The following is a 23,284-nucleotide window of genomic DNA, read 5'->3' on the forward strand; positions in this document are numbered from 1 at the left end:
AAACAGGCTGACCAACAGGAGTCAGTTTTCCTCTAAGTCCTGCTCAACAAAATACACGGACAGAAATTTGAAATCTGGAAGACTCCAGCATTCAGACTAGAGTAACAGAAAGGCTCCATAAGAGGAGCAACAGATCAGCTAATTCGGCTCATAAATTAGCTTCTCTGGAGCTATGATGGTACTGAAAAGAATTATTTTGTCTCTTTTTTTTTTTCCCAGCAGAAGTGACAGAAGATACACAGAGGATTCTACTTCAAAGGAAAAGAGAATGCTTTTATCCCTTAGTGCAAGGGGACTCCTAGGTCCACTGCAGAATACAGGTACTTTGGCTTAAAACAGAGGCAGCTGTGGCTTGTGACAATCAAGTCTATTATTGGAATTCACCACATCCTGCAGATCTACAGAAATACTTGTGGACAAAGGCTCCTTTCTGCAGGACATCACAGCAGACTTGCTTAGCTGGTCCTAAGAGCTCCTTGCACCAGTGCGAATGGCTTTGAGAGCTAGGCAATACCTTTATGCCTATTTCAGTAAAGAGAGTGTCCCCAGAATACTCTTCCCCTACTTCATTTAGGTAAGCCTGTATTACAGAATCAGCCAACTGTTTTAACATTCTAAATTCAGAAATCATGGCAACAAAACTTGTTCCTGTTACACCACTTTCAATGTATTCTCCATCTTTCAGCATTATTGCCGGGACAGACATAAAGGTCGTTTCTACTCTTCCAAAAGAGGTGACCCTTGTCTCTTTCCATGAATAATCTAAAAATCTAAAAGTGGGATTCCATCACAATGTCCTAAAACTCTCTGAAAAGGACTGTTTTAGAAGGTAAAGGTTTTGGCATTACTGAAAGGGGAGAGAAGAGAATGAGAAGGTACTTAATACACAACCAGGACTATGCCAAAGCAAGCAGAAGCTAAGGAGTGTCCAGCTACTGGAAGAGGATAGCAAGCCATCTCAATAGCTAAGTAATTTTTCTCCGGTAGTCTTTCCAACACAAAACACAGGAGAGTTTCCAGCTGTGAGATGATATTGTAAACACTCAAGAATTCAGAATAGGTTCCTTGCAAAAGAGGGTAAAACAGTTGGATGGTTTGTTTTTAAATAACTGAGCTTTCATGATTCACCTATCTAAAAGATGAAGAAAAAGAAAACAATTTTCAGTAATAAAGAGATGCTGCTACCAGGAGGGCAACTTTTTTGGAACAGAGTTGCCACTTAACATGGATAAAGTAAGATTCAACACAGACAGACTTTGCCCAAAATACCAAATATATCCTAGTCTGGCCCTTCCCTATCCTGGCAGCAGGAGTAACAGAAAATAATGGCACTAAACACCATCCAGTATTAAACCCCTGCGATTTACATCAGTTGAATTTGTACAAATTTGCATCAACAACAGAGTATATGTTTTTCTACTTCTAGACAATTCAGTATCTTTTTCTCAGTCCACTGAAGCCAGTAAACAGACAGTCTTTGTTGGTTTTCATTTCACTGTTATAAAAGAGGTTCTCTTAAGTTCTCCTTTCACTAAAAAATTAAAAGGTAATTATATGCAAGAACTAGCTATGTGATTAAAGCTGGGCTGAGGACATAACTCCTAAGAGATTATCAAAATTTCAAAATTCTATTTTGTTTCAAAGCAGAGTGAAAACCGAAGACCTCAAATTACTTCAAAGTTCTGTAAAAATGCAGAGATAAAGGTTGAACAAGTCATATGTTTCATTTCAGTCTAAAGTATTTGATAAACATTATAATCATTGTTGCAATAGGAAGTTCCACATCATTCTGGGCAAGTTGCCACTGTTTTGGTGACTACAGTATCTTGTCTTCCATGTCAAACTTAATAAAGCATCTTATCTATCTCAAAAAAGAACCCCAAAAAACTCATTTTAATTAAGTTTTACATTTTATATTATGTTGAAATGGATTTTCTTCTGGAAGAAGATTCCACAGAAATTATCCCCATTTTGATAATTGTTCTGACATTGATAAAAGACCATACTATCACAAAGAGTGTTTCTGCTGAGGACTTCCTTGTTAGCTTTCTATACATAATCACAAACACCATTCCATCCACAAATCAGTACAGCAGTCATGTGACCCTTGATAACACTCTTCACTCTATTACTGATGCCAACTTTGGTACTTATTTCTTTTCCCCCACAACAGCCTGCACACCTGCTTTTATGCTACCTTCTCTCAGTATTCCAATTGCTCATTCAAACCCAGTTCAGCTGAAAAATCCCCTGAAAACAGACAAAATTGCCCACTCCTTACAATTTAGAGTGAGCAGGAGAGGAAAAGGAAGAAAAGCAATTCAAAATCGTAACATCTGCACTCTCTTTTGATGAACACACACCCTCACTGATGCCACATATGTCACCACTCTCTTACATTACTACTGTATTCTGAAATTACTTCCACTCCCCAAATCAGGGATTGCACCTCTTCCTTGGATGCTTCTGAGTTCATTAAGCAAAAATAAATGCCAACCAGATGTTCTGTGGTCTAATAATGCCTTCTGTTGTATCCAGTGTTACTTAGCATTTTCCTTTTCCTTCAGTTTGAACCATAACTTAGTAAGGGTTTAAAAAAATCAAAACTCAAACGTGCAAGTCAATCTGTGGCAAAAGTACAGACACACACTAACTCAAATGATAAAAATGAATGGGAAAGATCTAGGATGATTTCAGAGCACATAATGATTTGTGCTGGTGATTGCTGCATTTTGTGGTAACTTCTGCAGCTAGACACAACAGCAGGCCATATTGAGACTGCAATGCTTGGGGTGTACTGACAGACTTAAGACTGAAAGCAAAGTACCAAAACCACCCAAGCAGTAGCAGTTTCCCAGAATGACACACCCCTGAAATTTCCTATTGCAATTATGAATTGACTTTAGCAGTGTTAAAATGTATTAAGGAACTGTAGAGAGTAAGCTATTGAGTATATTTATATCCCAAACTCCACAGCCAAAAGGGGGGGGGGGGGGGGGGAGAAAGCTTCTAGTAGGCTTGAAAATTGAAAACAGCACACACGCACCTAGCACTGGCCTAGCAGGCACTGAGCCACCACTGACCTCAAAATTGAAAACAGCACACAGTCATTATTAATGACTTTTGCTATTCTCTGTTTCCACATTCCATTGTACACAGGGCTCCCAAGATTTTAGTGATGGGTCAAAAGACAAACCATTAATTTTCTACTGTGTGTGTGAAAGATGCACACTGTGTGACATAATAAATATAAAACTATCCTTGATGATAATTAAATGTTTCTCGAGGTTAGAACATAGTAAAACAAAGCAAGTGTTTCAGGGAAGGACTGTAAAATGCCTTTTTAGGATTTCTATAGAAATAGTAAATGGCAGACCGCAGGACCTGACAGACTACTAAAGCCTGGAGACAGTATAAAGGTGTTTGCTGTTTGTGTTTTAAATCAGAGCAGTCAGGGAAGCCTTCAGAAGCCTGTAGTGAGCCACAGAATTCCCTCTCTTAATACTGCAAGAAATAATATTTCTCACTGAGCAATGCCAATTTTATTCTCCATTTTATATGAAACGTTACATTTTCCAAGAAACAAATAAAACAACAGAATTATGGACCTTTAGAAAGAAAAGAATGAAAACTTAAAATTACAATAAATGCTTTGTTTCAGGACTAACAGATGCAGTCTCAAATTACTGCAGGGCAATAAGTACAGCCTACTGGGACAGTTTCAGAAGAGGTTAATGCAGGTGTAATCAAGTCTTAAGATGGGAGGAAACAACCTTTAGACATTGAATGTGTGTCTCAGCAAAACAGTCATACTTTCTTCCCAGTCACTGCAGCTTTTTCTACCTCCAAGTTGCAGAGTAGTCTTCATCCAAAACACAAGAGCTGGCTTGCCATTTCAACCACAAAGCAAAGCAGAGCAAGTGCACTTTCCTTCACTTTTCAAAATAATTTCATTGACTTCCTTTTTATTTTATAATTCAGTACAAAATATCAATCCTGGTTTAAGTACTTCCCTGTAAAGACCTTTCATTTCTTCATTTACTTTTATTTTCATTTATTCAGTTTTAAGTCACAGATAAATCTCAGCAACTTTCATTGGAACACTCAGAAAAGGTAATGGTTGAAATGTTCAGCTTTACTGGGGACTTCATACTGAGGACCAGGTCTTGTTTTAAGGATGATCAAACACCAAGCTTCCTTCTATCCTCTCTCACAAGCTCTGTATACTCAGCTATCAGTGTCTTCCTGTGTTGCGTAGGAAGAGCAGAAAACCTATCACATTTGCTTCATATGTGGCAATCACAGACCAGCTGACAGTTGCTGGTCTTCACATAATTTTTATGCTTCTTTCTGCATTGTGCTTTTGTAGAAAACATCTTTTGAAAAGTAAAATAAACTGTGTGTAAGTGGTGTCAAAAATAAGAAATGTTACATTATCATAAATTGAGTATAAAATGAGCAGAGTAACTTTCGGTTCACCACTTTACGAGCCAGGCTGAATTTATTTCTTCATGACTGAAATAATGCCACAAACTAATCCAGCAACATTTTTACTGAGACAACTACAGTCAAACATTTTATGGTTAAAAACCCCTGTGGTTAAGAACACTGCCTGAAGAAGATATTACCTTGAAAACAGAATATCCCAGACATCCTAAGTGATTTCTCACACATTGAAACTGAACATTAAAAGAAAACAGAAAACTTTCACTCAAGTATTTGAAAGATTTCATGGTTTTAGTACAAGAGAAGCTGTTCCATAAAAAAAGCAATCCCCCCCCCCACACTTTTCTATGGAAAAAGTGTTAAAATACATTAAGAGAGGCTTTATTCAAGTTAATAATCAGTAATACAGCGTCCCCTTTTCTCACATTATGGCACTCTGTGAAAACAATTTCAGCAAATGATATTTTGTCATTTGGATTTTTAACATTTACTTCCTTTTAGCCATGCCTTGGACAAGTCAGTCATTCAATGAGAAGGATGGACATACTAACGAAGGTGTTTTGAACTGTCAACCTATTATGCAGTATGCAAAGAGGAAATCATGGAAAATACCAATGTATGAGAAGAAGATGACAAACCAACCTTCACTGTTGTTTTAAGAGAAAAATAGTATCGTAACGTTTGTAAATAGGTATAGTTGCATTAAGATGTTATTTACCAGCATAATGAAATAAGTGGGGGAAACCCCTGTGTGCACACACTATCCAGGCATTTACCATTTCCCATGTTTCGTTCCAAAAAGGTTTTTACATTGGTTTTGGTGTCCTCTCCCCCCCTCCCCCCAACAAATTCAAATCCTTAACAATTCCAGAATTTTGCTAGTAATGGTGTTTCATTTTTAACTGAAAAATAAAACTCAGTGTTGATTCTTTAACAGCTGTTTACCATTCTTGATACTTGCAACCTCTTCCTGCTAATATAACTGCAGTTAAAAATAACTGCTAGAGAGTTTTCCCACCAATCATTATAAAGTGTGATTCTGGTGGCATAAAGTTTTTATAACTTTTCCATTATAGTTTTGGAAAGTCCCAAATTGCCACTGGGAAACCACAAAAGGATTTAGAAAATAAGCCAAATAACACTCTAGGCTACACACTAGTGTAACAGTTCAGTACTTGGCCCCTTCCAGCAGTTCTGTTATCTGCAACCCTTCTACAAACTTACCGGTATAAAAGAACAGAGCAAATCCTTGTATTTTATGCTGCGTCCCCCTGACAGTTGAGGAAGTCTGTAACCAAATGACATGGTCCACCTGCTTTATCACCCAGCTCAGCTGCACACTAAAATGCTACCATCAACTCTGAATGGCTGCCCCTTAACAAACCTCCCTCAGGTTAAGAACTGTTTGTGTTTTGAAAACTATTTTAAAGGAAAACAAACTACTGAAGAGATTAGGAACTACAGAATGCAAGGAGATTAATAAGGAACAGGGTGTAGCAGCTTCAAAACCATGTTCTGTGATTCAAGAGATCTGTGAATGAATAAGCAATGGGGTGGCAAAGGCTTACCTACACAGAACTTCTTGAAGTGGGATCTCTACTTTTTATGGCCCAAGCCAAAGGGATCCTAAGGTCTAATTTCTCTTACTGTGATCAAAACAACTACAAGAATTATTACAGAGATGCAGAATAGGGTGGAAGGAAGAAAAAGACGCATCAACCTCATCTTAGGTGATCAATACTACAGTGAAGTCTGAAATGTGCAACAAACTGGCTCACTTCAGCACGGCTTCCAGTCACGTTACTAAAAGATGCAGAACCAGGGTGCCGTGGCTTGTGATCACCCACTCTGTCATACAGTTAGGATGATCCCTGACCGAGCGCTGGCTCACAGAAACTAGCTCATGAAAACTCTGGACAACGCTCCAGAACTGCTGGGTACAGAGCATGGGCCAGGGACCCTTCCCAAGGAGCAGTATGGAAAAAGCAATCTTGTGGTTTGATGTTGGCTGGGGAAGAGGGAGATGAAAGAAAGGATGCCCAAAAAAGGAGCATTCTGCCACGTGGGTGCAAGGTACACCACACTCTGCACCTTGCCCTCCCGGCCAGCAACGGCCCCTAACACATTCCATTTACTCATATAGCTGTAGCCACTATGGTCTGGCCCAGCCCTCACATGACATTGACCGTGTTTCTTTACTGATGACCCAGACTTATAGAAAGTTGAGTAATTATTCACTACGTTTACCTGAAATTCTAAGCACAGGCATTTTCTTTTAATGATTCAGCAAGCATAACCTTTGCACAGGATCAGGTTCTCTTCTTAAGGTAAATTTAGCCACTGTGTTGAGATTAGGATCAACTTTTCTTTATTTTAGAAAATACAAGAATTCTGATGTTGTGATTTATATGTCTATAAAAGCCATATATTTAGTATGTATGATATACAATAACTCAGGAATGCATGCTCTAGCACTAAATTTCATGCTGAAGGCTTGCTAATGCCTCAGGCTCTTGAACGAGATGATACTTGAAGCTGTACATAAGGAGACTGCATACTAGTTTCTTAATTTACCTTTAAATTACAACTACTAGAGTTTTCTTGAGTATTTGTGTCTCTAAATGCCTTTCAGTCTGGTAATAACATAACTTTAGGTACTATAAAAGTAAAACTCCCAGCTTCTAGCTCATTGCATATTATCAATGAAGAACAGAATTTTGAGTTTTTACATATAAATTTGAAAAGGTATTGTTCAAACTGTTTTAACAATTCCATAATAAATGCATCTTTTCAAGTGGTCAATTTACATTAAAAAAAATTATTGTGTAAAACAAGGTATATGTGGCATCATGCACTAAGCCAATTGTTTAAAATTTTTTTTATATATTGTTTTTAAATGTTCTGCTTAGTTTTGTTTATATTCTTATTTCCTTTCTCCTCTTGCAACAAATCATTAATTTGATTACAGGTCCATAAAGTCAAGACTGCAGGTTCCAACTGAAATCTAGAAAGAGTTCTTATTTCAGTTTCATTATTGTACATGAAGTATTTCTCTCAAGAATATACTGTTATTAAAACTTCATGAAATAAAAGCTACACATGCACAGTAACTCTTCCTAATAAGTCCCTTAAAGAGATCTCACATGAACAGAACTGGAGGGTGTATTTCAGTAGCTGAAATTTGTACAAAAACGACAAATAGAAAAATTAGAAATAATTCTTTTTTCTTCTTCCTTTTTAAGATCTACAAGTCACTATTGATTCTTCATTATTTTTTGAGGGTTTTTGTTTCTTTTTTGTTCTTAGAACAAAGAAAACTTCTGTAGGAATTTATTAATGTTTTCTCTAAAGTTGATTTTCAAAGGGATAGATTGACCCTTTTATAAACAAGCCTGCAGGATTAGGCAGACAGTAATAGTGGGTCAGAAGTTGAGAAGAGTGTTGAATCAGAACGTCATTGCTCTGTCATGAGGGCATTAAAAATGACATTTTCAACTTTAATTTTAAGGAAGCATTTTTTAAGCTTTTCCCAGCAGCTACAAATTCTCAAAACACTTTAAAAATGCATTAGATGGTGAGGCGCTCATGAGATCATATGACTCAAGAGCTGGGATTAAAAAGGAACTCCCAACCACCAAATATTCCAATTGTATTGCAAGTTCCAGGAGAACTGGCAATAGTGAGTGTCCTCTCAAATTGCATCAGCTTCTCATGACTGGAGCTGTGGAGAATAAGCATAACTGAGGCAACTAATTAGACCTGGTTGGAAAATACCAATGCAGTGATGTCTGACTATCTCAAAGGAACTTACCGGTTCTATTACTAATTTTCACTGAAATTTATCCATTTTTCATGCAGGCAAAACACTGCTTTTTTTTTTTTTTTTTTAAGTTATCATGATACTGAACAATGGCCTGAAATATAGCACTTCACTATTTCCAAAGCAAAATACACGACCTTAACTTTGCTTGACTACAGGGTGAAAGGATTTTTAGAAAAGCTGGAAATTCTTCTATGGAAAATTCCAAATCCTGAACAGCTCCACTGGTAGCACCCTCTTTTTCAACAACAATAGCCACGAAAAAACCCAAACCAACCCAGGAAGAAACCCATTTGGAAGTAAATGTTGCAGTTTGCCCTTGCTAAAAGCTAACAGAAATGTTGTTGCTAACTTCAGTATGAATTCACTGGGCTCCATAATTGTGCTTTAGAACAGTAATTTTAGACAAAAATCCAAATCCTGCCTATTTTGCCACATTTGAGATTCACCATGTAAACCAAAGCAGACTGTAATCCTGAAGCGCATGAAAATTAGTAACCAACTACTTACTTTTGTTTATGAAAATAGAAAAATATTGATTCTCTTAAGATGAGGATCAACTTCATCCTAAATACAGTTTCAATAGTTGTACTTGAAATATCAGTCAGGTTGTGATAACTTAAAATAGTAACACAAGCTGAAACATTGCACATACCACCTCAAAAACTATTGAAACGTACACAGTGAACATTTTTACTTCAGAGGTAGCTAATCTGAAAGGTTCTGTTATATTTAAACAGCAAAATTACTTTTCCAAAATTATACAAGCAACATGAATCTTGTACACTCTGAAATTAAAACCCTGCAACAGCCTTGGCTATATCCATTCATATTTCATATAGACCCCTTACACTGGGTGTTCTGTCCCTCAGGAAAATGTCATCAGGGGAATATCATTTGCATGGTTTGTACCATATCCAAATCACACAGTGAAATACATGTGTTGTTCAAGGTTTGCACAGTTTTTGCAGTTTGCAAAGTGCAGCTGGCTTACAAGGTAAGATTTTAAGCCTCTGTAAATTAATATGATTTTTCATGTTGATAAAAAGTTTTTCATACTGTTTTTCATGCATCGGGATTTTTTTTTTTCTTTTCGGACCACTGGGACGTATTTAACAAAGTTCATTGGGCAATGCCAGAAGAAAACACCTTGCCACCAATGAAAAAAGATCTAACATGGTACACAGAATTTATTCTAGATTTTCCTCTGAATTTCATAAAGCAATATTTTCCCAGAAATGGAACAAAAGTTATGATTCTTAAGAGATTAATTAGTTTCACATTTTAAAATCTCTTTCACAGTGTATATAAATAATACAATCCAAAAACTGCTTGTGGGAAGATTAGTAAATGAAGATGTACAATACAATTAGTTTCAATCAAAAACACCCCCCCCCATTCCTTATTTTTTTTCCTAAGAAGCCCACACACAGACAGTGTATTTTGAGACAGCAGAAAAGCAGAACCCACTGTAATCAGATGAACTTTAAGTAGTGATAAACAAGTGCCTCCTCTAGGAATCCGAGATATAAATGAATGATACAGATTACAGATAATAAACCATAAAATGACTCATTTCTATTGATTATCATATCCCTAGAGTTATGAAAAAGCCCATTTCATAAATGAGGACAAAGTACAATAAGATAGTAATACCATCTTGATAGGCCATATTTGCAATTTCAGAAGCAAAATTTTTTAGTTCTGTCGCTTAGTGCTCAAAGTATATGCAAAAGATAAGTAGGGCTCTCTTTTACACCTCTTCAGATCACTACACTTTAACACTTAAAGACAGACGTTTATGCTAATACACAAGAATGATTAGCTATTTGCTGTTATATTGAACTTTAATCTTGCTATATGTTGTAAACAATGATTTCAGATCAAACCATCTGTTACTTATATATCACAACTGCTAACAATTTCTCTACATATTTTACCAATTCAGAACATGTATACAGATACTTGTTTTCTCTCAATCCCTAATCAGTGGCAAAAAGTGCATTTTAGAATTTCTGACTGTGGGGATGTATCTGAAAATTTAGCAAGTCACTCTCAGAGATGGGGATTGTTTGGGCATACCGTGTATATATTTTCAGTCTTCTTTTCCAAGCAGAAACATTCCTGCTAGAGTCCACACCTGCTTCAGTGTCTGCAAGGTGGGTAAACAGATGTGTGATGCTGCTGTGTCCAGCAGCACTCCAGCTCACTCAGCCCACAGGGGTTCTCCACCTAATACACACTGATTATCAGCAATCACTTAACCTTTCCCTACTCGGTGATGAATTTACAAGCAAGAAGAAAATCCCTTTGGAGGCACAGTTTTTTTTCCTTCCTTAGAAGAGAGGCTCTGACTGTATTTTGCAAATTTAGCTCTTTCTGGAGTTCACAAATAGCAGAGGATTAATTCAACATTTACTTGGTGCTCTGACTTTTAAGATAGACACAGTTCTTTCATGGTTCTCCCACTCCTGCACTACCTACATAGAGGCAGTGCTGCATTCAAGGCACTTGAAATAAAAACCAGTTGGTTTTCTGGTGTCCCTTTCTTTTCTAGGTCTTCAGTTTTGCTTACTGCAGCCAAATGGACTTCAGCCTCCCATCGTTGCCTTCATCCTCAGCACAAGAGAGCTGCCAAGGGGACCACTTTATCTCAATCCGAATTAATACACTGGCTACCTTATAGCTTCACATCCAGGATCTGGGCAATGCACACATACGATTTTCCATGTACAGTTATCAGAGACTAGGTAATCTACAGTTAATTAAAAGATGCTGAAGTGATTATTGTTATTTTGATATTATTGCAGTCTCAGTCTGTTCAAACAGCCTTATATTTTGATCAGAAAAGGTAACTGAATGGAATCCTGCAAATAAGACCTATCAAGCAGAGCCCATCAGGCAGAACACAGTCCTCTCCAAATGCTTCTCTGTCACACACACACACACACACGTTCACCTAGTGAACAGACTGGTTAACACCTAATCTGTGACAGTGTACCATGGAAATCTCTCTCAAATGCCTAGTTTAAGAATAAAAGAGCAAAATGTGAACATAGTAAATAGTGAAGGCTAACTAGAACGCTTAGAAATATTTCAAAACAATATTTTATTAAATCTCTACCAATGGACAAGGAAAGACTTTAGTTTTGATAATCTTGTCTTCTAATCCTGCCTCCCTAAAATCATCTATTCTTATTTATTATTCACTCGTAATAAATCTCTGGATTTATTTAATCAGAGTTGACAAAAACATTTCCTGAATCCCCATCTATGCATAGTTCTAGGACACAATTCTCTTAAACTTTAGAGGACAGACTTCACAGGTTGCCTACATCTCAAATACTAGAACTTATCTCCGCATTTAACATAACACTCAAATGTTTAATCTTTTCTACAACTAGTTAATTTCTGTTGTTCTGCTGAATGTACATTAAGGTGGTAGAGAGTGTGAGCAGCCTGTGCTCCAAGACAGGCGAGACACTCCTGTCCCCAGAGCAATGCCTCTAAGAGCAGCGCTGGCTCAGCGGTGCAGGTGTAGCTCTGAGTACTCCCTGCTTCAGATCAAGCCACCTCCACCAGTTGTACTGGCCATGGAGAAATCATGGCCCCACTAACCAGTTCAAGCATATGAGGGAGGAACAGCAAGCACGCATAACCCGCATAGTCCCTAGGTCCATCTACCTTTCCCTACTCACTTTCCCAAAGAAAAAGGATGCCTACTAGACAAGAGTTCATTTTTCTTCTGCTTACATAAGCATGCTCTGCAGAGTGTGAATTTACAGCTGTTAATCACAGTGCAACCCCTCCTGCTGCGCAAATGACAAAAACAAATCAGAATTAGGCTTTTTTTCTGCTTGTGTACTAAAGAAATGATATACCATAACACTAATGTCACATCAGTATACCATTTCCTTTCAACAAGTATCAAAACAGAACACCTTCTTCCATTCTTTAATACATCACAAGCATAAACCATGACCCGCAGATTCAAATATTAAGTTCTGCAATACATATAAAATGGATTTGAAATACTGAAACTTCTCAAGTGCCTGAAGTGAAGGATTTTTTGCTATTTTGGACTTATAGATCAGATCAGAAATTAAATTTCTTCAGAATATGACAAATACAACACAGACTGCTGGTGTAACTACTCATTTTGGGGGGAAAAACAGCCTTTTGGACTCTTAATTTTGTGTCGTTGCTGTCACCAGCAAAACACAAAGTACGTAGAAATTCAAGTCAGTGTAGAGTCATTTAATTGCCCCCATTTTCTTATGCACTGTTGTTGAACTATTTCTGAGGTCTGAAATACACATTTTTCCTTTTACAAATCTGAATGATGTAGGAGCTCTATACAAAACCTTGAAACTTCCAAAATAACAAGAAAAAACAAGCTCCAGTACGTGGACATTTTAATATTATCACACTCTCTGGTGAGTGAGGTACCCATTTGGGGGGACAGAGTTAGAAGCCTGGTAATGAATCAGTGAAAAGAAAACAATCCTGGGAGAAGCTTGTTTATGCTGGAAAGGCTGCGCAGTTTCACCAGAACCATTTCCCCTATGACCTAACACGATCCTGCAGGAGAAAGTAGGCTTAGCACTCAAACAGGTAGACCCTCATTCTTCAGTTTAATAGAGCCCAACAAAAAAGGCTAAGGAACTTTTTACATTTCTGCTTCTGCAGCTTTTAAAATGGAAATACTTAAGTGCTTTGGTTCCCTTTGGCACCAGCATCACCAAGCTTCAGAGGAGTATTGCCACAGGGAACACCAAGGAGCAGAAGGCTGCAGGTCCAGAATTCAGAACAAACAGCATCACCTAATGGCAGAAATTCAGTGTTGCAGACTACAGTTCTGCAGTTTCCTTTCTCTCCCTAAAGACAAAGAAAAATAGGAGAAAGGAAGAAGAAAGAAAGAAGGGAAGAAAGAAAAAAAATGCTCTCCTGAAGACTAGAGTGTTGTGATATGTCCTCATGTGCTTCAACAGCAGTTTTAGCAAACAATTTTCGGGCTGGTAGAAGGTACACTGGTTGAATGCAAACAGGAAAAGAGAACTGAAGGCTCATAAATGCTTTTTTGATAAGGTTATGTCAGGCTGAAGCCTGTAAGACATTACAGCTCTGCAGAACCCAGTGAAGGAGTGCCACAGGAGCAGAGGGAGTTAACTAAGTGAACCACACTGAAATGAAACTGAAACGACACCAGACTTCTCTAAGCACAGTTTTCAACTTCTGTCCACCTCAATGCTTCTCAGGTTCTGGTGGAAAATGGCACTGTTAAAGTTAATACCAGAATTCAGCTGTACGCATTCAGTGATTTAAATCCTGCTTGCTGATCAGGGGTAAGGGATCTTCCCTCCCCCCAGCATAAAGTGTCATACAAAGCCTCCTTCATTTCCTCCTCACCCTGAATGCAGAACATAAGAGCACCACTAAAACCAACAGCTATGCAGTAAATCCATCACAAAAAGTAATCTATCACATATGCCATGCTCCAGTACTTCCTCAATGAAATTGTTTTACTGGCACTTCCAAAATACGAACTACCATATTATAGTAGTGATGGCCAAACCTCAAGATCAGAAAAAACTTGGGTTTTTTTGCTTGCACCTATGTTTACAAACTTTAGGATTCTCATAAAAATACAAGCTGAGACACTTCAGTATTTCACAGTAACCAAAACTATAGTAACTACTTGGGAAATAGATGAAAAGATGACCAATTCTTGTGGCCCACAGATAATTAAAATAGCAAACACAATGTCCTGTAAACGGAGAGGAAGAGAACGTTGTATGTATCCAAAAGGGATCATGTCCAACACTCACAGCATTATAACATCAGTCCATTGTGAAGTCTGGTGCAGCTTTAAAAAAAATAGTATGGGGGATGGTGGTTAAGGAAAGAAAGGGGAAAACTCAAAGTTCACGCTGAGGTTAGAACAATGGAAAACAACATAGAGAACGGTAACAAAATTCCCTGTTATAGTAATGGAAAACATATCTCACTGGTATCTTTCACCAGCAAAATCAGAAAGAATTTGGAATAACAGTTCAGACCTGAGCTGGAGAAAAAAATATTCAGAAAGGCAGACATTCCTCCACATATCATGGTCTTGCCCCCAGCAATCAATAATACTGGCAAAGAGCAAGCACCATGGAACCATGGAAATACAGGCTGCTACAAGTCTTCGATCTTTCATATTAGGCACATCAGAAGGTGGCTACTTTAGTAACAGTTTTCCTAACGCTGAGCACCCCAACCAAATTCAGTTCTTCTTCACCTACTAAAGCGCCAAGAAACATACGTGGTTGATACAGTGCTCTTCACCTAACTAAGAATCATATATAAAAAGAAATTCTCTCAAAACGTCAAAACACTTCTCAAGTCACCAGAATTGTAACATCCCATGTCCTACTAAAACACCTGAATCCAACTTGGAGAAAGGAAAAAAAAGTCAAGTTGTCATGACTCCCAGACTCCTTTATAGGAATCTTTATAGGCCTCAAAATATCAACCAGAAAAAAGAAATGATGGGGCTGATCAAGACTGCTGAAGAAAACAGACATCTGATTTTAGTGGACTTTAAACTAGGCCATTTGCCCAACAGATGCCGAGATTCTTGAAAAGAGAACAGGCCTGCAAAGCTCAAGAGAACAATTCTCTGTGTCAAAAAGGTAAAACGCTAAGAACTGCCTGCAATATCTGGAGGACAGCTGTATCCCACCCATTATATAGGTATGTTGGTTCATGTTTGTATTTACAGAAATTACTCCAAGTATCCAAGACTAGCATGCAGCACACCTTTCAGAAAAGCACTATATCAATACTATTTAGGCCATCACATGAGCAAAGTTGTCACAGGAACATAGGAGAATTCTTTCATATAAATGTCTTTTTTTTTTCTTTTCTTTTTTTTAAAGTTTGCATCGAAAGGAGTACTTTTTCAATAGCTGCTCATTTTAAACAGGCATATAAAATATCTCTTCTGTGTACACTTTTAGCACTTATCCTAAGTGCTTATAAAAAGGTCTGGTCTATTAAAAGAGGATGTTTCACAATGACTTGCTGAGCTTTCCTTTAAAAAAAAAGGCTACAGTCTTGTGCTATACCACAAGGATAATGTTAAACCAAGTAGGGTTAAAACAAACAAACAAACAAACAAAAACAAAATCTTTCAGAGCAAATAACAGCCCAACAGACCTAAAAGCTGGTACTATCTGACTGTTTGGAAACGTATGCAGAGCCAGCCTGTTTTAATTCTGAATCTTAGAAGACATCTAATCATTTCACTCCTTTCTATATTCCCTCTTCACTATAAAATCAAAGAAATTAATTTAATTTCTGCAGTTATTTAACAACTTAATATAAAACAATAAACTTCACAAGAACAATTGTCTCCCCACAATCTTTTACTCCAAATGCCCAAGTCCTGTTCTTCCTTTTGGCAAACATATGTTGTAAAAAATCATCATTCAACAGCTCTCTTCACATTAGTAGAAGCCAGTGTAGACCACATTTGTATATATATGACCATGGTTTGGTCAGAGTCTCAGCCTATGATTCATAAGAACATAATAATATAAAAACTGACCTTTATATCCTGTTATCCATAAAAGATGATGATCACAGTAATCCTCCATATAAAGTAGACCAATAAAAATAAGTACTAGAAAGGAAGTATGGTACCCTGCATATGCCAACCTAGAGACTTCAGCTAATCATTGAGTATATCCAGACAACCAATATATGAAGATGTCTTCATGTAGTATGCAAATCAAATACCACCTGGAAAGTCATTAAGAATATAAACAAAAACAAAACAAAACAAAAAAAAGAAAAAGATTAAGCAGTATTAAAATTACCTTCATTAAACTTTGTGACTGTACTAAGTTCTTCCCAAGTGAAAAATTCCAATGATTAAGGTCTCAAGGGAAATTGAGCTGGCAAGTCACAAGGATGACAAACTAGATAAGTCACATGCAGTGACTGGATCAACCACATCATTGGTGAAAGATTTGGGGGGTGGGTGGGAGAGAGGAGGAGGGGAAGAGGAGAAACAGGACAAGGAGAGAACATTAAATTGCTGCCTAGAAAGGGGCAGCATAACTAAATAAAGCCTTGAATTACTCTTCTAGCAACAAATGAATCATATTGGGATATATATAATTCAGCACTTTACAAACTGTATTACATTATGAATGCATCTCTGGTTTCAGGGGAAGAAAAATAACCTCTTTATTACTCATACTGCCTCAACACTTACAGAGCTCATGATTTTTTGTTTAACCATCTCAAGCATTTTGATGAAAATCTTTCATGAATTTAGCATTTATTTTAATCTTTATGATTGGGATGCAGCTGGCATAAAATGTGCAGGAAAACTGGGCAGAAGATTTTGAAGACCAACATACAAGCCATGAGACAAGGACTTAAAACAGTTACCTTAACGTGTCACAGCAGACGTTTTTGAAGACACTCTGGAACTTGAGACACTTTTCTATTTGTGCTAGCTCAATACTAGTTAGGTGACAGATTTAATTTCCATGGCAAAACCTAAGGCTTTAAAGCACTTCTGTGTGACAGTCCACTTTAAATTTTACTGCTGACTTTTACAATGCTATACCCAGATAACATTTATAAATTAAAGTGCTTAGTTCTGCAACAGTCCGAAAATGCTCTTGTCCTTATCTAGCACAGCATTAAAACATCAGAATTACCCTAGCCCTAGCCAAACATTTTAGCTGGTGGAAACACGCAGAACTAAAAGATCAAGTTAAACATGCAAGAGCTCACCACTTCATGGAATCAAGATCCTAAAGGCGCCTCCTTTTTTTTGCTCAACTCTAAGCTAAGAATCTCTTCCATTTTAGACTGATGTTTAACATTAGGAAAAAATAATAATCACTTTTATGTAGTTTTCTAAAGGAAGAAATCAAGATTTATTTCTCCCCTCTCTCTCTCAACATCTTATATAGTTAAATGTGGGACGTTCTTTGTTGTAGGCAACTCCAGGCCATGCCATGCCAAGAATAATATATTTAGCTCAACTATTTAATTTAAACCTGAAGAAATATAACATAGGGTCTTTCTGACAAACTTATACGAGAGAGGCAGCTAACTTGGGTAAGGCTTGTTATCTGGATTGCTGCGAGTATTTTAAAATAAAAATTATTATCTGCTGTTAAATAAAACAAGGTATTTGTCTGTGGGTTGAAATTTTGTATTTTATATCACTACAGCAAGAGGATTAAGTTAAGGAGCCAAATTGTGACAACTTGATCTATGAACGTTGGCACATTTTCTAAACAGATTCTAACTGGATTCATTGCACACCCTGCCCCAGTGAAGAAAAGAAAGAGAAATTGAATTCCAAACAAGTCAAATCTTGTTCATATTTTCAGGCAGAAGAGTTTTCAAATTAGCAAGCTAGTCTTACATAAAACACTTTGACTTAAGCGTATATGAAAAAAATCCAAGTTACACTAAACAACAGCCAAACTTTTTACTTGCTCTTTTTGTCACAGTTATTTTTAATTCCAAAAGCATTTTTTTTGTTCTCCCAAAAGACTTCCTTCTTCTGGTCTGCATTGACAAAAAACAAGGCAATTACATTAGAAAAAGCATCACTGTAACCTGAAATGAAGAATAAGCATGTCAAAAAATTCCCCTCACAAATCATTTGCCTCAGAGTGACCCCATTCAGGCATGAAGCTGCAAGGCACAGGTACCAAAGACAACTCTGGTACTTAATTCCTCCCCTCCCCCCCACAACATAACCTTGCCAACGAAACACACATATTCCGAGATTAATATCATCTCATTAGATCCATCAGCATTGTCAGTATCTAAAATGTCCTTGGCATAAAGGTATGGATTTCATTCTTTACCTCTGAGGGGATCAGTTTTGCTTATATGAGGCTGACAAAGAAAGAAAGAGACACCTCAGAAACGTACTTGAGTGTATTCACCATTCTGCAGGTGCATATCCAGCTGACCCAGAGTACTAACTTTACTGCTAGACAAAATAAACAGGTAGCAATGAACTGTTTACCCTACCAGTGACAAGAGTCTGTTAAAGACTGCAAAGTGAATGCAACCAGATAACAGCACCAACCCAAGTGAGTGCTTTGTTCTTACAAACTTAGAATTAACCTTGCATTCAGAAATGTCACAGTTTTTCACTTCAGGAACCCTCTCAACAGGCAACAGTACAGAATGATCTCAGCACGCTGATATTGTGCCAGCTGGCTGCTCCCTCGTTGCAAGGAACGCAGCGCATGTCTAGCGTATAGCTTATCCCAGACAGCTCTGCATCCTGCAAGAACTGCTTTCACAGGACAGAAGCCCTCAGCAGTGGGGTTCCCCAGCTTAATCTTAGAGGTAATATGAACTCCAAGGGAATAAAAACCGTAATCAAACTTTGTCATGCTTTCTACTCCCTTTCAATTCCCTGTTTACTGACTCCAGCAAGATTATGCAATTGAAGTCCACACAATTTCTCTCTCTTCACAGGAGAGGAAGGGAAACAGTGCAGAATAATGTCAACATTATTCCTTTGCTTTTCAAGTACTGATGATACATATGATTAAATGAACTTAAGTATTTTAAACAAGTCAAAATGTATAAATGCCTCACAAAAGAAATAGTTTTAGGGAAAAGAAATAAGGCTATGCAGAAAACTACAATCTGTCACAGTAAGACAGAGAATTAGTCACCTCACTTTCCAGTAGATATTCCTGCAAACAAAGAAATATAAGTGCAAATTAATTGCCACTGCCGGTTCTGTATTTGTTACATTTCTATAACAGAGGACCATATCTTCTATACTTCATTTTCATTAAGCTTCTTTCAGAAGTTTCATTCCATAATAAAAACAGTTCTAATATATTAAACCACCACAAAGACCTGGGCTTTAAAATGAGAGTGGAAAAAATGTTCTTAAAGTCTCCCCCCAAGAACACAGTATGTATTCTTCCCAGATGGTAAAACTGAGGTGTTTAGAAGGCAAAACAGACAAGGAGAGGGGAGTAGGGAGGAAATTTCACTTTTTCCTTTTGATAACCTCATTCATCTCCAACTACAAGTCAAATCCTCCACTCCTTGCTCAGCCTGAGAACCCACCTCCTTCTGTCCAGCACATTTAATAGAACCATACAAAGCATCTTTGTGAAGGGGGCACAAAAATCAAAATACAAACCACAGCACTGCCCAACATCCGTGAGAGTAGCTCTTGATGGGTTTTTCTCCTACAGTGAGAGCATGCACAGGAGAACTGCATATTCACTCACAGGTTCAACATGCAACTAGCTCAACACTCCGTGTCCTACGTATAGCAGTTATATGTGTTCTGCTCTCCTTTCCATGTTTGCAATTCAGGGCTGTTCAGCAAAAAAAGAAACATCCATACCTTAGAGGAGTTATTGGTGATTGTTACTGGTTGCTGATGCATAAGTATGACAGCGCTCAGTAAAAAACATGCAATGGCAATCCATGTTTATATAAGGCACATCACAGAAGCCAGCACATACTGTTGATGTTACATTGCCCAATGTTAAATGGCCCAAAATTAACGTTTTAATCAAACACTTCTCTTACCAACACCAACTCATCCAGCCTCACAAAACATGCAAACGGGCAGTAAGCCTAGCAACAACCATTTTAATAATTGCATCTCAGTTTACAGCTTAAATGTCTTCTCCCTCCCTTGTACCTTAAGAGATTATCACAATAGTGTAAATAAAACTATGAGGAAGAAAGATGTAAAGAATGCATTCCTAATGCTAACAGAGCACAAGCCAAAGAACACTTTTTTAAAAACAAAGAATGATTTTTAAACACAAAATGCAGAAGCAATGAAGCTCCAACAACAGATTTTTCTGTTCTGAAGCATTACAAAAAGATTTAGCACCACTGCCAAAAAAACAGTGCACTAATCCCCTGCAATTATTGTTTTTACAGCAGGTGGAGACCATAAACATAGAAAAAGAAGCAGCCTTTGCAGAGTAATTACCCTCCCACAAGAGGCATTCCCTGTTGCTTTAACTCTGCCGCTTGTGCTCCGCACAGTAGGGCTACTGAAGCCATCATGCTTCAGGACACATGTCCTGCTTGAGGCGTGGGGCTGGCCCAAGATCCGTCTCCCAGAGAACAAGGAGGCTGTGACTCAGTTCTCCAGCAAGCTCCTGAGACAGTGCAGCAACTCAAAGGGCTTAGTTCAAGCCACCATTTAAGACCTTTGGGGACTACTTCAGAAGAACAGCAGACAAAGCAAAGTTCACTAAGGTTATATGAAAATAATAAAGACTGTTTTTTTCATCAGTGCTTGATTATTAATAGTGTTATTAATGCCTTTATTAGTGCTTTATCACTGTTACTGGGAGAAGGGCTCTACTGGGATCAGAAGTTATAGGAAAATATTAAAGGAAAAAAAGAAAGAAAAAAAGAGTGAAAGTCCCAGATCATTAAAAAGAACCAGAACATTAACAGTGCTGTTGAAAAGCCTTGATGAGCAATGTGTAACCTTTTAATGCCAGGCAAACAACAAAAGCGACCGAAGAGAAAGTCACTTCTCCAGCTTGTGTCTACAATTCACACAGTAAGTCACACAAAAGCAACAGCAAACAGTAAAGCCCAAGACCTCTCAGAGGTGTTGGTCAGGCACTGGGTTTGCTATGTAAGACACAATCTAGCTTGTATTACGTTACTTTTGATTGAATGCAGTAAGTAAATGCTGTGTAAACCCAACACTATACTTAGAAGTTTTGCATTTGTGAGATAATACTCTGAAGAGATATGGAAATCAGGAACTAACTTCATTTTCATTCAGTTCTAGGTCTCACCCAAGCACCACTTTGAAAAATTCATTCATCTCTCCACACTTCTGTTCTCTGATTTGTGCAATGGTATGCTATGTGCTCTCTTTCCACAAACACACATTCACGTATGCAAACCACCTTAAAAATGAAAAGTCCTTTCATTGGAACCAATTTAAAATGCATGAAGTATACTGAAGGTGCATACACGACATCATGCTATTGGCATTTCTGAAGTTTCAATGGCACTCAAGTAATGGCCCATGATATCACACAGAAGAATCTAAGTAATTTTCAAAACAGAGTAAAGCAATAGTATTTTGCAGGCAGTTTAAGGCAAGTTAATACCCAGCTTCCATTGAAAACAGTAAGCCTGCATGCCTAATTGCTCCAGGGCCTTTGAAAATCCCAGCCAAAATGCACAACAAGCAGTAAATCAACCCTTTAAAAATGAAAACAACCACCGCCACCCCCCATTGTAAGGTATTCTGGCCCACTGAAACGCAGTTCACCTACATAAGCACCTACTGCATCATAAAGGGTCAGAGGCAGAACTATACAAAGCCAAAATGATTAATAGGATTAATAATATTATTCAGAAATATTAAAATCCTTTATTATATACAGTAATAGGAACTTTCCATCTGTGTGCCTACATTAGTAGCAACTGTCAGTCCAAGAGAGCAGCACTGCTCAGGTTTTCCATCTCTCTGCCCTCCAGAAAAAAGGAGAGGGGTGAAATCCCCCCTCCCCCACAGCCTGAAAACACCTTACTGCCACTGTAAAAGTCTAACTTGGTAGACACTGCAGCAGTTCAAGCCAGATTTGAATGCATCAGTACAAAAGAAAAGATTATCTTTGTAAAATAAGGTCACAAGGTGTGTAAAATAATAATCACAAGGAAAATATTTAGGAAACAGAAGCTGCTAACTGAGATTGATCTTTCAATACCCAATGTCTCAAGACTTTCTTGGCAGCACACTATTAGACTCAGATTATCTTGTCATATGTAACTTCCTGCACAGTAAAGCAGTATTAATTGCTGTATATTTGGTACTTGCTGACATGGGCCTCATTTGTGTACCTTAAGAAAGAAGTAAAAATACTCTGCATCTCCTTTACTCCTTCTCTGATACAACCTTTCTTTTATGATTTTCATTTTCTAGCCTAGAAATTGGTTTCTTGAAAGCAGATGAAAACTTTGATTTAAATTCAGAAAACAATGAAATACAGGAAAACAATCCCAAATATCCCAATACAAAGTAATTAATATCTACAACAAAGGCTACTTGAGGAAAGTTCCTACCAGAATGAGGCTGCCATAAAGAAACCCATTTCTAGGAGAAAAGGAACATATCTTCACGGGAATCAACAGAGGGTTTCTCTGAAACAAGAAACCCACAATGAAGAACTAGAGAAACAAAGTTTTCACAAGACTGAAGCCACTGTAATAAGCAACATAATGTTGCTTAGGATGAATAAAAAGAGTAACCTACTCGATCTTCTGCAATGCTCAGATGCATCATAAAACATTTTTTCATGACAGCTTTTCTTGTTGAAATTAGGTTAGTCTAAGAAGTCTAGAGGAAAGCCGCATGTTGTATTACATTCAGAAAATGGATTTCATAGTCAGAAACATGCTGCTGTTCCCTCTTTTTCCCCACTGAGGAAACAAGACTAACTTTCCAAAAAGGAATTCGAAAGACAGAAGATTCAAAGTGATTTGATGGAAGCAGACCTACATCTTGAAAGTGGCAGACAAAAAAATTAAGGAACAGAAGAGGAAAGAAAAAAAGAGGAATAAAAAAAGCAAATTCAAAGATTAAAAATGAAATTCAAGCAGCAATTTCCATCCATTTTCCTTCAAAGTCTGGTTGAGGTTTAGTCTCAGAGACGTTTTCATCTTAAACAAACTGCAAACACGTGAAAATAAAGGAAATAGACCTGTCCTATAGCTTTGCAGGCTATAGGACAGAAACAAGATGTAGACTGATCTACATTACATTGTTATTAAAAAGTTAATATACCTATTATAGTAACTATACATGAACTTGATTTTTTTGAAATACTAAGGCGGTCAAAAAAGGTTGCTTGCTTTTGGAACACTAATTTTAACCTATCTGTAGATCAAAGGTATATTTTAATCAGTGATAAAAGTCATGATCAGATGTATGCATCTGTTTACATACCAGAGTTTTGGGAG

At 37.5% G+C, this 23,284-nt stretch overlaps 1 protein-coding gene and 1 long non-coding RNA gene across 13 annotated transcripts in view; both read right to left on the bottom strand.

Annotated features, from left to right (window-relative positions):
* The window catches only part of ATXN10 (ataxin 10), a 108,103-nt gene that overhangs the window by 25,366 nt on the left and 59,453 nt on the right, over nucleotides 1–23,284 (bottom strand). For 9 of the 12 annotated variants that reach the window (XM_026085044.1, XM_026085038.1, XM_026085043.1 and 6 more), the window contains one exon: nucleotides 22,388–22,465. The exons of 2 other annotated variants lie outside the window; for them this stretch is intronic. In XM_026085044.1, coding sequence (XP_025940829.1) covers nucleotides 22,388–22,465 — 78 coding nt within the window. Of the gene's footprint in view, nucleotides 1–19,557; nucleotides 19,648–22,387; nucleotides 22,466–23,284 lie in introns of those variants that run through there. One more of the 12 variants, XM_026085046.1, reaches the window with a different exon arrangement.
* LOC112975243 lies at nucleotides 17,814–19,545 on the bottom strand. Its single transcript, XR_003256525.1, has 3 exons — nucleotides 19,467–19,545; nucleotides 18,985–19,005; nucleotides 17,814–17,851 (listed from the first exon to the last, which is right to left on the bottom strand). It is a non-coding gene; the product is annotated as an uncharacterized LOC112975243 (long non-coding RNA).

The sequence above is a fragment of the Apteryx rowi genome, unplaced genomic scaffold (assembly GCF_003343035.1).
Source record: "Apteryx rowi isolate R43461 unplaced genomic scaffold, aptRow1 scaffold_659, whole genome shotgun sequence".
NCBI lineage: Eukaryota > Metazoa > Chordata > Aves > Apterygiformes > Apterygidae > Apteryx > Apteryx rowi.